The following is a 14852-nucleotide window of genomic DNA, read 5'->3' as shown; positions in this document are numbered from 1 at the left end:
GTCATTTTGGCTCATTCAGAAAAGAAATTAACTTGAAGGACTTCAGTCCTGGCCCCGTGCTGCCACAGGGGGACGGTTGGGCACCAGCCCTGGTCCTGCCCAACCTTCTCACACTGTGCCAGGACCTGCTGCAAGCTGCAGATCTGCTTTAGCATTTTAATTCATCTCCAACTCCTCAGAGGTCACTTTCTCCTATATTGGTTTCAGTTCTGCACTCATTACCTCTGTAGCTGAGTGTTTCCAGCAGAGCTTCACAACCCTCTTTGATGGAGATGGGGACCAGCAGCTTGCACTTAGGATGCAGCGTGTGCAGCTGCTGCCCCAGCATGAGGCAGAGCCCAGGGACCAACCAAGCTGGTTACTGATAGTGTCAGCAGGACTCTTCTCTGGGGACATTGGCTACAAATTGGTAGCACTGGGAAAAGTACATTATTAGAGACGGTAGAAGAATCTTCACCCAGAACATCTTTGACTACAGATGGTGGATCTTCGGCTGTTTCCTCTTTGCATTTGAGAGCCCGTGGGCGAGATGTCGGAGCGCTCATCACGTCTGCTCTTCTGCTGCTCCTCAGGGTTTGGCCAACGTCTGTCTCTTCAGCTTGTCTCCTCACCGCCTTTTCCATGCTGATCTTTCTGCCCTCCCGATCCCGCAGACGTGTGTTTCCGTGGGCTTTCCAGAGGAAGACGGTTATTTGTGGGTGCTTTATTTTGCAGTTTTTTCATGGCCTTCGTCCTGTCTGGGTTTGTTTGCTTATGGCAAATTCTTTCTTTCTGTTCTGTTTTCCATGACCTGACTCATTCCGGTTGCTGCTTCTCCATCTTGCTGTCTTTCTGTCTTTGCTGAAGAGAATTTTTCCCCCACTCTGCCCCTCTCAAGTCTCTAAGTTCCTGTTGTTTGCTCTTTCTCTTCGCCTCTGATGTGATCCCCAACCCAGAAACCCTGGTGAACTTTCCCTCAACCAGAGCTGCAGCCGTACCCGGGCTCTCATGGCACCTGCGAGCATCTGAACTGCCCCTGAGAGCAGCACCTCTGACGTGGTGTCATGTCAGTGACTGGGAGCCCTGCTGCTGGCTTGGTGGCAAAACCCAGCCCGCTGGAGCTCCTGCTTGGCCTCGTTGCATCCCACAGTTCAGGCTTGTTGCCCAAAGAAGTTCTTCATCCTTTTTGGGGACAAGGTGGTAAAAGAGGATCCTCAGAGAAAGGAGCTTTCAGGCCGAATGATAACCTGTCATGTTCCATGTTAGGCTTTGTATCACATGCTCTTACTGCTGTTCCTTTCTCCCTCTCCTGTTTTATGACCTATTTTAAGCTTATAATAGTAGTAACTTTTACATTGAGTTTATAAGCTTTTATTGTGATTCTAAAGCACTTAAGCCAGTGAAATCCTAAGCCTTGACTTGAGGCTTTTATTTATGGTTCCAGCAAAGGCTGCTTCAGTGGCTGACAGCTTACCCAGCCAGGATCGCTGCTGCTTCGGGCTGATGCTTTTCTGTCCTTTGCTTAGGAAGCTGTTTGGGTCATAAAGATTAAAACACAGAGAGAAGCATTCTAGATCATCTTAAAAAGAGCATTCTGGACACCTTAAAGTGCTATCCCACCATCTATTTTCAGAAAGTTTGTGACCTCTTTTGGCTCTATTGGGGACATCCAGGAGCAGAGCAGTGGCTCCTGTCTGGTTTGCATCTCTCATGCACGAATGCATTGTCATTTCTCCAGTGCATCGTTTGCCGCAGCCAGCTTTGCCATGACACTCTTTGTTGTGGTCTGTGCTGCACAAGTTGGCTACGGAAGTTGGCGATAAGGATGGTTGGTTCCATGACATGAGTTGGGTTTTGCTCTCTCTTTGCGAGAAGATGTTGGTTCTGCTGGGGAAGTGTTGGTTGCTGCCTGTCTCCTCTTGTATTACCTTGCTGCTGGTACCCACCAAGGCAAACTCACAGAGTGGGGGCTGGTGATCTGAGTGTGGGTCCGCTCACAGACCCACAGGAGGTTGTACAACCCACCCTGTGTGTGGGACAGCCAGTGACACTGCCGCAGCCCGGGTTTTCCTTTTCCTTTGGTTGAGGCCAGGAGGTGAGTGCAGTGGCGAGAGGTGGTTTGAGACTGCAGAGCCCCTGGGGGAAAGGTGGTTAATGGCACTCGAACTGCAGCAATGTGTGTGAGCAGGAGCGAGGCGCTGACATGTGCCAACTTGTGCGTACGTCCGGGCCCGTGCAGGTCAACCACCTTCAGAGGAGGCTGTGGGGTGGTTGCATCAAGAGGTCTCATTGCATGGCTTTGGTGGGAACCCAGTTTGCATCCTCTGGCCTCACCTGCCCAGCTGTGCTCTGGCAGCCTCTGCAGGGAGGCACAAAGCACTCGGCTGGAATGCGAGACTAAAGAGAGCATGTTCGCTTTCCATCCTCTCTGCTCTTAAATCACCTCTGCTTAGAATTATTTGAGCAGAAACATGTTGAAGTTCAGGGAATAGCTCCATGTTAGCAGAACAAACCTCTCTGCCAATTTGAATAGACTATTAGAGTATTTTTTTCTACCTTGCATTAAAAATTAAATGGTTCATTGTACAACCAGTTGCAAAACTAGCCTGTTTGTTTCCTTCTGTAATGGTCCTTGCATTTCATTTTAAGCAGTGATTTACAGTCCCACCACGGTCCCCAACCCCGGCTTTTTCCTCCTTGTGGCTGCAGCCTCAGAAGAAAGTCAGCTCTTTGAAACTCCATTTTAAATCATCTTCTTTCTGTGCTTCTGGTCCCTCTCCTGTGGGACACCTTCCACTAGACCAGGTTGCTCCAAGCCCTGTCCAACCTGGCCTTGAACACTGGCTATTCTGCAGTGCTCAAGCAGAACACGAGCAGCTCTGCAAACCGAGGATTACAAGTGGTCTTGCCTCAAAGATGTCACAGTCTTGGCATTAAGCCACCAGCCATTGTGAGAGTGACCGGGCAGTGTAAGAGCTCTGCTCAGAGGAGGAACGTGAGGTACGTCTGTATTACAGTTATGTTGAAAATAAAGACAGCCCTGTCATGTGGAGCGAGGTTGGTTTGGATGCGTTGAGGCTCCTTGTTCGTCAGTAGACGTTGAAAGGAGGGTGTGTGTGTGCCGGGGGAGCGGGCGCTGGCCGGGCTCCAGCGCAGATAGCTGGCGGAGGAGGATGTGCGAGCTGTTGCTCAGGCATCCCAGAAAACTTACGGGAAGCTGTTGAACGAGTACAAGTTTTCGCTTTTAATCAGTGCTTGAGTGAGCCGAACACATCTGCTGCGCCTGGAAACGCTGCTCTGTGAAGCCCTGCGGCAGCCATCCCAAAAATGTAGCTCTGCACCAGCTGACCTTTAGTTACGTTATCGCAGAGATTGCTGCTTCACTCCCCATCGCTTCCGCCTGCCCCCGAGTGTCTGCTGCTCCGTTTCCTCCGAACGTTCAGATGTGATAGGGCGATAGTTTGACTCAGGTAGTTCTCCCCTTGGCTTCTCCCAGGTAATCTTCTCCCTGCTTTGCCCCGGGTGGTTGCTCCTTGGGTGCCAAAGGCAGCGGGTTGTATAACCGCGCTGAGCTAAGCAGTCCAGATGGCTGGCGGGCAGCCCGCGCGGCTCCGGCTCGGGGGCCCTGGGGAATGCCTGCACTTGTAAGAAAACGTGGGCTTGCTTTTAATTAGAACCATCATTTAGTTCAGCTCGGGGAGGCAGAGGAGCAAGACCCGTGTTGAGGATTGAAGCCCCCGATGCTTCACTTTTGATAGATATTTGCTTTGCTTTTAGTCAGGCTCAGGCATCGGTGTGAGTTCTGAGATGAAATTTATGTTGGAAGGAAGACAGAGGAGAGAGAAAGAGGGAGGTGAAGGGGGGGCTCTGACTGCAATGCATTAGTTCAGCGCTGAACAGTAGGTTGGGAGGGAGGGAAGGAAGGAAGGAGCTGCCAGGGACCCTGGGCCACCCTCTTCCAAATGAACAGCCCTGGTCTGAATGACATAAACCAGCATTTCACAGTGGGTTTCTGCTGCCCTGCCAAGTCTTTCACTTGGAAAGCAAGACGTAGCTTCTCCTCCCTTCCCCCTGCAGGGAGGATTGCAGGGATATGGGCTGGGAAGATCTTACTCCTATCTATGTCGTTCTGGCTCGGGGAGCAAGGAAGGTTATTTCTAGCCACAACACAGTGTAGTCTAACTCTGAAAATCCTGCTTGTAGTATGAAAACCTGGCTCTGGGACAGAAATAGAACAGGGTTGATAAGGCAGAGCCAGAAACAAGGGCTGATTTCATCAAGGTTGCCAGGTGTCCTGCTTTCAACAAGGAAATACACTTTTTGTACATGAGCCTTCCTGCTCTGTGCCGTGCTGGGATCCTGCTACTGGACTGTGTCCCAGCATAGCAGCTCTGCAGTGGGGTGCCAAGAGTGCTGGGGCATCAGGTGTAGAGGAACCTGCCTGGCGCCATATGGACCTGTGCCCATCTCGCTCTTTTTATCTTTCTTCTTCTTTTCCTTCTTTCTTTCCATTTCCTCCCTCTCCTGTTGCTGCAGGGGGCAGGGGCTATTATGTACTCCCCTCCTCAGGCATGCCTGTACCATATTCCTATGGCATTCCCATGCACACCATGGGAGATGGCTCCCTGCGGAGATGGGGCTGAGATCTCCATGCAGAACCTGTTTGTCATCACCTTCACTACAGTTCATCACAGGGGACTCCCGTGTGCTGCCAAAGCTTGAAATGAATTCAGGAGTTAAGTCTTCTCTGGCCTTCTCCTAAGAGCACCTGAGCACTGTGCAACATTATCCTGAAGGGATTTGTGTCCGGGCTTTGCAGGATCATTTTCTTAAGCCTTTTCGTTAGTGGTTGCTGCTTCCCAGGCTTCCAGCTCCTTGTGTAGGATTGGAAACAGATTCTCCAGGATTGATCTTGATGTGTTTCAGGTTCTGTTGTGCTCTGAAGGGGATAAGACTTGAGGATCTGGACTGTGGAAAAGTAATCAGGTGGTGGCTGGTGTCCAAGTGAGAAAGACATTCAGAGAAAAGACTTGTTCCAAGTGGGTATTCCATTGTCCCGCTCACATAGGGTAATTGAATGGGTAGGAAAAGGGATGTGTAAGAGCCCCAGCACGTGGTTCCTGCTGTGGGGCTGGGCGAGCCATCGTGCAACAGCCTTGGCAGCTTTGGGGTGTTCAGGGTGCTGCAGACACCACCCTGCCTAGCTCCATCTGAGTCAACGCGGTGGCTGGACTCCAGTCCGCAGCCTGGTTTGCACTCCACATTCCCTTCTTGCTTATTAAAAGGTTGCAAAACACCCATGTGAAACGTCTGTGCTCCTCCTGGCCGGGTCATCACAACCTGCCTTTGGTGGCTGGCGAGCCAGCCGGGCTACCAATTCAGAGGGAATATAATGCTTTCTATTTATACGAGTTTGGCTTGTGCATCTTCTGAGCTGAAAGCTGAAAAACTCGTTCATGGTTGTTTTGAGGATTTCTGAATATGAATCACAAGGAAATTGCATAACTGCAGCATTTCCTCCCATTGCTCAGGGCTTTCCAAACACTGCGCTCCTCCAGGGAGACTGAGGAAATCTGGCAGGACCGGCCCATTTTGACAGCAGTTTTAGTCTAAATGGAAAGTCTGGGTTGAAGGGTAGGTCCCAGCACTAGTGAAAGGAGTGGAAGGTGGAATCTTCCATGCAGGGCATGGACTAGGCGATTGAAATAGTGGGTTCCTTCTCAGATGGAGACCCCTCTGTCAGTGCCTGTTGTTGGCTAAGGCTTTCTAGAAATCACTGCCACCTCCGAGCATCTAGACAATGCTTTCCTCTAGTTTTTAGCCACTTGGTCAGGATGTTGGAACCTGAAAGATTTCGGGAGCTGATTTTTGTGCTGGACACTGTGCAGCCTCCAAGGGACACAGCTTAGGTTGGGCTCTCTGAATTTTAAATAAAACCTGCTTTGTGTATGAAACGAAGCATATTCAGATGCAGGATGTGTGTACACATGCAGTTGTGTGTGAGAGCACACATGCAGTTGGGTGTGAGAGCACAGTTAATATATCGTGGAGGTTAATAGACACCATGGGCAGCCAGTGTGAACCCTGAAATGAGGAAACAAAATTACTCAACATCATCTTTTTTCAGTTCCCTTTCCAAAGCCCACCTACTTCCTTTTCCTTTTCTTCTCCCACAATCCAATTTCATCCCAAACCACCCACATACCTGTTTGCTCTTTGGATGCTCATGTGTATGATTTATGTAGGAGCAGGTTGGAAAACTGATGGGTTGGGTTCTTCTTGGTCTGTGCACAAGCAGAAGCTGGCATCAGGCTCTAAGTGGTGGCTGTAGAATTTTTCAGTACTAGGTTGTAAAAGCCTCGGTTTTGCCTCCAAATCACAGAGGTTCTGCAGAATTAAAGTAGCATTTGTTTCCACTAAAAGAAGATAGGATCTGATTTTGTTCAGTGTGTTTGACCATCTACAGCATGAATTTAGAAAACTAAATTCAAAGCATCAAGGGCTGCAAATGTTGTACTGGGTTAATACATATTCTTCTCTATACACATCACTTCTAAGGCTTCCTAGTAAAGATATTTTGTCTCTGAAGATATGATCAAATGGGAATAGTTAGTGAGAGAGTGATGTTTAAGCAAGTGCAGTGCTGCAGGGCAGGGATTTGGCTCCCAGTTACTCCCTGGCCCCAGTTCTGTGAGTTTTATCACTGTGCCTGTTCCCACCCATGGTATGTGGGACACGGGCCTTCACCTCTCAGCAAAGCTTTCTGCTCTCAGATTTCCTCCCTTCTGTCAGTGACTAATACTGAGAAGTGAAAGAAGCTTTTTACTTCATGAGAAGCTTTCTGGGTTTAGGTCTGTTTTCTCCAGAGCATGTTAACAACAGGAAAATGATGTGTGTGTATAAAAACACATGTATTTTATGGTATCTTATCATCTGGCTCTGTGCTGGGTGATGTGTCTGCAGAGCTGCCTGCCTGTCCCCTCCTGTTCTCAGCAAACCTCTCATGTCCCTTTGCGCTCGTGCTGGCACTACTGTCAGAGCCCTGGGCCACCCCGTGCAGTGCTGAGTTCTTGCATACCTTGAGGTTTGCTGTTCTGGATTGGGCTGTGGAGCTTGCTCACCAGTAGTAGGTGGCTTGGAGAGCATGTTGTGCATGGGAAGCGTAGGGCCTCCACTGCTCCATCCCTTGGCAGAAGTGGTTTGATTTATAGTTACCTGCAGTGCTGTGAAGATGAACTGACAGCACAGTTGTGGGATGGAGTTACAAGGAGGATGGTGCAGGGGAAACATGCTCCTGTCTGAACAGTCTGTAACTTTAGTTTTGTCAGTAATTGATGGAGACTTGGGTGTAATGAATAGTAAGAACCTCCTTAAAATGCAGCACCCTTTCACAGGGAGGGAGGTTGGTCCATCAACTGACTGACTTGCACATGAGGCTTAATGTTAAAATGCCTCTTTGTGTGTTAAGACCTGCAGCAGACCTTCCTTTAAGGAAAGTTGGATGGGGCTTGGAAAAGGAAATGATATTATGGAATTGGGGCTTGGTTAAAACCCTGATGTTGTCGAGTGGTGTTAATGCATTACCACACTGACAATGGATAAAGGGATCGTCCTTAACAAGATGGATGGAGGATGACATTATGTCCTTGGTTTATGGTTGCATAGTTGACCTCTGCATGAAATTTCCTTTTCACCGTGTGCATACTTTGCAATTAATGGCATAAGCATCTTGTGTTTGCTTGTCTGTCCTTTTCTCTTTTATTAAAGATCAGTCTCTGATGATTAATGACCTCTCTGTAGTCTCATGTAACCAAACCTGAAGAGGGAATATGCAGGCAGACACATTCTTCCCTGCAGCTGATGTGCTGTGCACCATGACTTGAGCTGCACGACTGGTCCTTTAGGCCTGGGCAGCGGAGGAGACCACTGGGAGAAGGACGGGAAAGCAAAGCTGTAAGAGCCAAGTCACCCTTTTACTGTGTGTAATGTTAACCCTTTGTCTGGGTGAGCCAGGGCACAGCGCAGGGCTTGGCGCGTGGCATCCCAAGGGAGGGCTGTGCCCCTGTAAGCCTTAGAATATGAGTTACCTCAAGCTGTGTCCCACGTCCCCTCAGTGAGAGCTCAGCAGAGGGACTGAAGTTGGAGAGAGAAGCTTCTTTGGGGAAAGCTGACTTCCTGGCCAGGGCAGCAGTGCTGGTGGAGCAGCCCGCTGTTGTTTCCTTCCCTCTTTTCACTTATTTTCTTAATATAAACATGAGGTTTTTTCCTGGAGGAAAGCTCACGTGCTGACTACAGCTGGTTTTGCTGCTGAATCATCCCCCACTTTCCAGATGTGGGATGATAGACTTTCTCTTGCAAACAAAAACCTTCTACTTTGTCTTACATGGCACAGCTAAGTGCCCTGGCAGGGGGAGAGGGAAGGTGCTCCTTGGGAAATGTTCCAGGAAGATGGGAATTAGTGTTGAGGGGTCAGTCTCTGCCCAAGCCCCCAGTTTTGAGCTGCGCTGTTAGATTCATGCTTCCCTGACCTTGTCCTGGATGGCGGAGGTGGTACAAGCATCCTACTGCCCTGGATGGCATCAAGAGACAGGTCTCCTTCTGCTAAACCTGCAGGAGAGAGAGGATCAGGTTCATTTCACAGTCTAATGTAGCCGTGTGCGGGGTGAGAGCTGCTCTGTGCCCCGCAGCGTGTCCGTGGAGCTGCAGCTCCGGTGGCTCTCCGCAGGCTGGCACTGCAGGAGAGCACGGGAATAGCCCGTGTTTGGGTGCCCTCCAAGGCAGGTGTCTGTTTAAGTGGCTATCGGTGATGTGCTGCGTGACACACAGCCTTTTAGTGGGGTGGTTGGTGTGGGTGATGGGGGTATTGGGCTGGTGGTGGGGCACCCACTGGTGAGATCTGTGCGTGTGTGCCCGGCTGCCGCTGGCACCGGTCCTTTGGGGATGTCATACTGCCAGCTTCCAGCCTCGTGCTTCTGCTGGAGCGCTCGGTGGGCACCCCGACAGCAGGGACCAGACCCCGCACCCGGGGGTGGCTTCTGAAGCCCTGTGCTCAGTGTTAATATCGGTCACTGGGAGCCCGCGGCGGAAGGTCGGGAACCGCCTGCCTGCAGCTCGGAGCCTCTCCTGCTCCCTGCGGATGTGTCGCTGTTGCTGCCTCGTGTGTTGCTATCAACATCGCCTCTGGAAACTTTCCCTCCCCGCCTGCTATTTCTAGAGGGAGCATGTGATGGGCTCCGCTGCCTGGGCTGGGCTCCCTGTGGAGGGGGCTCCCAGCTTTGTTCCCAGCGGAGGAAGGGTGTGCGCCGCGGCGCCGTGTGTAACACCCCGCACGGGCCATTGTCCTGTTCTGGTGGATGCTGCCACGCTCGGCTCTGGCTTGTGGCACTGACACAGCATCGGGGTGTGTGTCTGTGTCTGCCCTGGGCTGAGGAGGGGTTATTTTTAAACATCTTGCTCTGTTGAGCTGGAGAAATACAACCTGTGTGAAGGCTGAGCTGCTTACAGCTGCAGCTCTCATTATGCTGTGCTTTTAAATCATCCTCAAGCTGCGATTAAAACCTTCTGCCATTGTTTTTCCTCTTTCTGTTATATCCACCACTTTTATATAAAGTAGCCAAGGGATAGTGGTAGGGACCAGAGGAACAGGGCTGACAAGGAAGCTGGAGGGGGGCTTTGGACAAGGGATGTAGGGACAGGCCAAGGGGAATGGCTTTAACCTGCCAGAGGGGAGACTGAGATGAGCTCTGAGGCAGAAGCTCTTCCCTGTGAGGGTGCTGAGGCGCTGGCACAGGGTGCCCAGAGAAGCTGTGGCTGCCCCATCCCTGGCAGTGATCAAGGCTAGGTTGGACACAGGGGCTTGGAGCAACCTGCTCTAGTGGAAGGTGTCCCTGCCCGGGGCAGGGGTTGGGACTGGGTGAGCTTTAAGGTCCCTCCAACACAAACCAGGCTGGAGTTCTATGATTCTGTGGTATGATAATATTTGACGACAGGAGGAGGATGAATCCTCAGTGTTGGCTCAGAGGGTGGCTCTGTCACTGTATGTGTTACCTCATCTTCATGCATTTCAAGTCCTCTCTAAGCTAATGACATTTCTTTTCCTCTCTTGATCTTTGCCTGACTCCTTTATTCGGGCTGTAAGTACTTGTGAGTGAGGGTGGCTTCCTGCTGCTTGACCGAGTTGCACCTACCAGATGGTCCTGCAATGCCTGTACGATGTAAAGGGAATTGTCTGCTTTGCTCAAAGTTTATAACCTCTTTGAGAAGAGCATAGAGGAGATAGGTTTTAAAATAGTTTGGGTTGGAAGGGAACTTTAAAGGTCATCTAGTCCAACCCTACCTTGGTTTTGTTAAAAAGCTGCTGTAGTTTCTAGTTTTAGAACTAGTTTTTTACCTAGTCCTTCCCATTTGCACTCTCTTGTTTTCAGACCTGACCTAGTTGTTATTTTAATACCACTCCAAAGCTTTGGCAACCTGAGGTTTTGAAAGCAGGAGCTGTGGTGCTCTCTGGCTGAGGGACCTCACTGCTGGGGGAGGTTGAGGCAGATGCTCCTGACAGCAGGCACCAGCCGCGGTGACCCCAGGTGTGTCGGCAGTCCCTTCCCGGTGGATCCAGGGCCTTCATAAGACTTTTTTCTTGTGTTTTCCAGGTCTACAACTCGAACAAGGACAACCAAAGCGAAGGCAGTAAGTATTTCTTCCCAGTCAGTCCCCTGGGCAGTTGGCTGTGCCGTGGTGGGTCAGCAGGAGATGCTGAGCTGCCGGTGCTGGTGTCACCAGGCTTTGCTGTGCTCCCCTGGGCAGGGATGTGACGTGATGGGGCTCGGTGTGGGGACCGTAGGGTGGCCACAGTGGGGAGCTGAATTTGGCACCCAGCAGGGAACTGGTGCAGGAGCTTGATGGTGGGACTTGGGCCCATGGAGAGCAGTGCCCAAAAGTAACCTTGACATGTCCCCTCCTGCCCACCCTTTGCCTGGTGTCCCTGGGCTGCAGCAGTGGTGCTCGGTGCCTCGGGATCAGCTCCTGTCCCTTATCAGAGCAAGGGTGCTGGGGGCATCTTGGACCAACCAGCTCTCCTTTCTGAACCAGAATGCGGATGATGAACGTGCCTTTTCCAAAGGGCAACTGGAGCACAAATAGAAAGAATGAGGAGGTCCTGCCCAGTCAGGACTGTCAGCACAAGCCCTTAAAAATACAAAAGCTGTTTTTATTGTAGTTCGGGCAAACACAGGCTCGAGTCAAGAAAGCACTTGTTTTTCTTCCTAGAGGAGCAGTTGCACCTGGTCTTGGTTCATCTGTCCTGTGTTTCAAAACCCTTAATTGAGCCATTTCCCAGTAGGTTTGAATTGCCATAATTGCAATACTCAAAACTCTGATCCCTTCCTCCTTTCCCTGAAGCCATTGGTCATAGGGGAGCCCAGCCTGGGCTGATGGTTAGTAAAGAGTTCATTTTCATGCTGCCTCAGCCAGGGCATTTTCATCTTGAGTAGAAGCATTTTTCTCACAATAATAGGTATGATTTGCAGATAATGTTCCTCACGCCCATTTTGAGCCCTTGCACAAAACAGTCTCTTTGTCCTCTCTGCTCTCTCTGATGTGGCTTCTCCCTTCCCTGTTGTCTCTCCATGTCATTGGCTGCACATTCATCTTGTTCTGTATGTGTTCCTCCTGGCTTTGTGCTCCATCTTTTCTCCATTTTACAGAGGGGCAAAGTGAGATTTTTGTGGGCTCAGAGAACTTGCTCAACTCTGTCCTACCCAGGCCATGAACTGTCACTGCTCTGCGTGTTCCCTGCGCATAACCTCTGCCTCTGCCAGGACAGTACGTGGTGATTTGGCTCAAGGAACGTGTTAAAATAACCATCTTCTAAACTTTGTTGAGGGGTGATGCAGAAGCAGGGAAAAACATCAGGGGTGGGAGGAAGGCTCGGTGAAGTAATTACCACTTCTGAAAGAAGCACTTGTCGAAGCGTGACCTTCCCATCTTACGTGCTGTCAGCCAGAAACCCTCCTGGGGCTGTGACTTACACTGGAGTCATCCTGTAAAGTAACAGCAGCTCTTTAGAGATGGTAAGAGCTCGAGTCAAGTGTGTCCATGACTTCCCCAGGGTTATTTCTATGGTCTAATCCTGGTCTTCAGCTGCCAAGCTTGCAACAGATCCCAGGTTGGGGCTCCTAATACCTGTTTAAGGGCTTTCTTAGGTGAGGGCTTCACCCAGGCTCTTCACTGCCAGGCTCTTTCTGACCCTGAACCCCAGCTCCTGCCCGTGGTTAGTTGTCCGCAGCCTCATCGAGGGCCTGTGCCAGCAGAGGTGTGGGCAGGAGCGGGTTGTCTGCAAGTAGCATGGTGGCTCCTGCTGGCATATAACTGCCCATGTGCCACTACCAGAACGGGCTGAGTGGTGCTGCCGACCGCTGCTGCGCCTTGGTTACGGAGCGTGGCTGCGGCGGGTGCATTGTGCTGCCAGCCCCGTGCAGTCCCAGCGGGATGCCCGTGCTGGGGATGTGCTGGTGGCTTTGAGGAGGAAGCCAGTTTGTCCCCAGGCTGGTGGCAGCTCCCATGGTTGTCTCCCGTGTGGGTTCCCAGCCCGGCGCTGTGGATGGGGTTTGTCTGTAGTGCTGGTGGTACCGCAGCCCACACGCCGGTCGTGCCTCTCGGAGCAGCTCAGGGTTTGGCAAAGGGTAGCGAGGCTTTGATGGAGACCCAAATGCCAAGTGTCTCCCTGCGTGTCTTCACTAGATGGGCGCAGAGCTGGGCTTTAGTGAGCTGGGGAGGCTTTGGCAAAGTGTCTTACCTTTTAGTACCTCTTCTGTTTTGGTGGTTTGTCTTAAGCAAGAGAACTGTGCTCCTTGTCTGTACTCCCCCGGTGCTGCTGTGTTCAGACGTCTGACTCTGCTTTAGCCCTCATTAGAGCTGTGACTGTAGTGAACTGCTCGCTTCACCAGCTACACTTAGAGTTGATTCAGAGGCTGGCTTTTTGCCATGCAGCCCTTGATACAGGCGCTTCCTATGAGGACTCGAAATGCATGCAGTGATTGAGTGGAGTCGGATGCAATTCCTGACCCCCAAAGCCCGTGTACCTCTGCTTCCTGCCTGTGCTCCGGTTAGTCTGAAGGAGACTCACAGTGCTGTAGTAAGCTCTGCTTTTTGGCCTCTATCTGATTTTACAGAGCTTTTGGGGTTTGCATCGTGCTGCGCGGCCAGATGGCCATGGGCCTGCAGGGTGATTTATCCTAATCTTCCTCGGGGCAGGGAGGAAGCAGTGCTGAACCATGGGGGTGAGCGGTGTCAGTGAGCCACCAGAGCCAGATGAATTTACATGCACTGCCTTGCAAACCAGGAGGACTTGCCCTGCTCTGTGGGTACAAATCCTGCAGCCCATTTGTGCTTATTGAATGGAAAATCACAGAACTCCTTTCCCTTCCTCTGCCACCATTCCCCTCTCCTTTTTCCATACCCCTGTGGTTCCCTGTTAGTTCAGGACCCCATCAAGAGCTGTCTCTATTTTCATAAGCTCTTCACAGACCTTAAGCCCCCCACCTGCAGGTGCCTGGCCCTCCCCAGCAATCCTCCTTTCCCAATCTTGGGAGCTCACTGGTACTTTGAGACTCAAGTAAGACTTGAAAACTCATTTCTCTCTGGTCTCTGCTTCTTGGTTTTTCCCTTTCTCTGTGGCTTTTCATTCCATAGAGCCTATGGCAGAATTCAGAACAGTATTGTGGTGGCACATCATTACGTGGCACAGAAACGTGCATGGGAATGCAGGAGAGCTCGATGTGACCTTGCATGGCCGTGACTGATGCACACAGCTGGAGTCAGCAAGGCTGAGCAGAGCTGATTCAGTCTTCTTGCCCCCTTCCCGACGCTCTGATATGCCGTATCAGCATAAAAGAGAGGAATTAATGGATTAAATAGAAATAATCTGCTAGGCAAAAATAGAACAGGAGGAGACCAACTCAGTAGCACTAGGAATGTGCTGCTATGTGAGGGTCAGGTAAGTTGTGTGTGTGTAATACAAGTGACATGTGTCACCTTTGCTGATGTAAAATGTGCCTCTGCAGTACGAGTGCTGCATGTCAGCTGTGCATCCAAATGCTGCGCTCGTATGAAGAGCCTGTGGCACGGAGCCTGGCCTGGAGCTGTGTTTCACATCTTTCCCCTGGGGAATGAGAACCTCGGGGATCGGGAATAGCAGGAGGCAGGGCTGTGGGCTTTGCCCCTGCTGCGGGTTTGAATGCATGAATGGAGAAAATGCTGCCTCTGGTAATAGAAGTTTGTAAATCCACTCCTGGCTGTGGCTGAGAGGCTGTTTCCAACCCAGGCTGGGGATTAGGTGTGCCTGCTGAGAAGACTGGAGAAGCACATTGGCCAGGCTGTTGTGTGTTTGCTCTTCCCCGCTGCCTTCCCTCTCCCGTTTCCTGACCCCAGTGATGGCAGGATGCAGCTCCACAATGACTTAGATCCACAGGAGGTGGGCTGTGGGTCCTGTCCTTCCTGTACACACGTTCCTGCCTCTGCCTTACTGCGGCAGCAGCTCTCACTGGGGTCAGCTGTCTGGAGACGTGGCTCTGGTGGGGTTTTGACAGAGCAGGGTTTTCTTGTTTGTTTTTCTTTTCTTTTCCTTTTTTTGCTAATCTTGCTGAACCCTCTCACTGTACTAATCCCGCTGCCAGCGCATGGAGCAGAGCAGGGACGAGGATGGGGCTGTACCAGGACAGGCTGGGTCTGGCAATAGCTGCTGGGACCACAGACCCTGCGTTTCCATGAGCACGCTCATCAGCATCGCTCTCCAGCCCCGGGAGGCCACTGCTTGTCCTGTCTTTCTCACCACATCCTGACCTGCATCCACTATCGACCAGAAGCTAAGTGGGATCTAA

At 51.2% G+C, this 14852-nt stretch overlaps 1 protein-coding gene across 1 annotated transcript in view; it reads left to right on the top strand.

The window, feature by feature from the left end:
• Positions 1–14852, top strand: part of ARHGAP26 (Rho GTPase activating protein 26) — a gene marked incomplete at its 5' end in the record, with an annotated part of 93091 nt that overhangs the window by 16775 nt on the left and 61464 nt on the right. The window contains one exon of the mRNA XM_010019316.1: positions 10626–10662. Within this exon, the coding sequence (XP_010017618.1) occupies positions 10626–10662 (37 nt within the window). The remainder of the gene's footprint in view (positions 1–10625; positions 10663–14852) is intronic.

This window comes from Nestor notabilis, unplaced genomic scaffold (assembly GCF_000696875.1).
Source record: "Nestor notabilis isolate BGI_N333 unplaced genomic scaffold, ASM69687v1 scaffold5830, whole genome shotgun sequence".
NCBI lineage: Eukaryota > Metazoa > Chordata > Aves > Psittaciformes > Psittacidae > Nestor > Nestor notabilis.
Note: the sequence above shows the minus strand (reverse complement) of the source record. Positions and strands in the feature narration are given on the sequence as shown.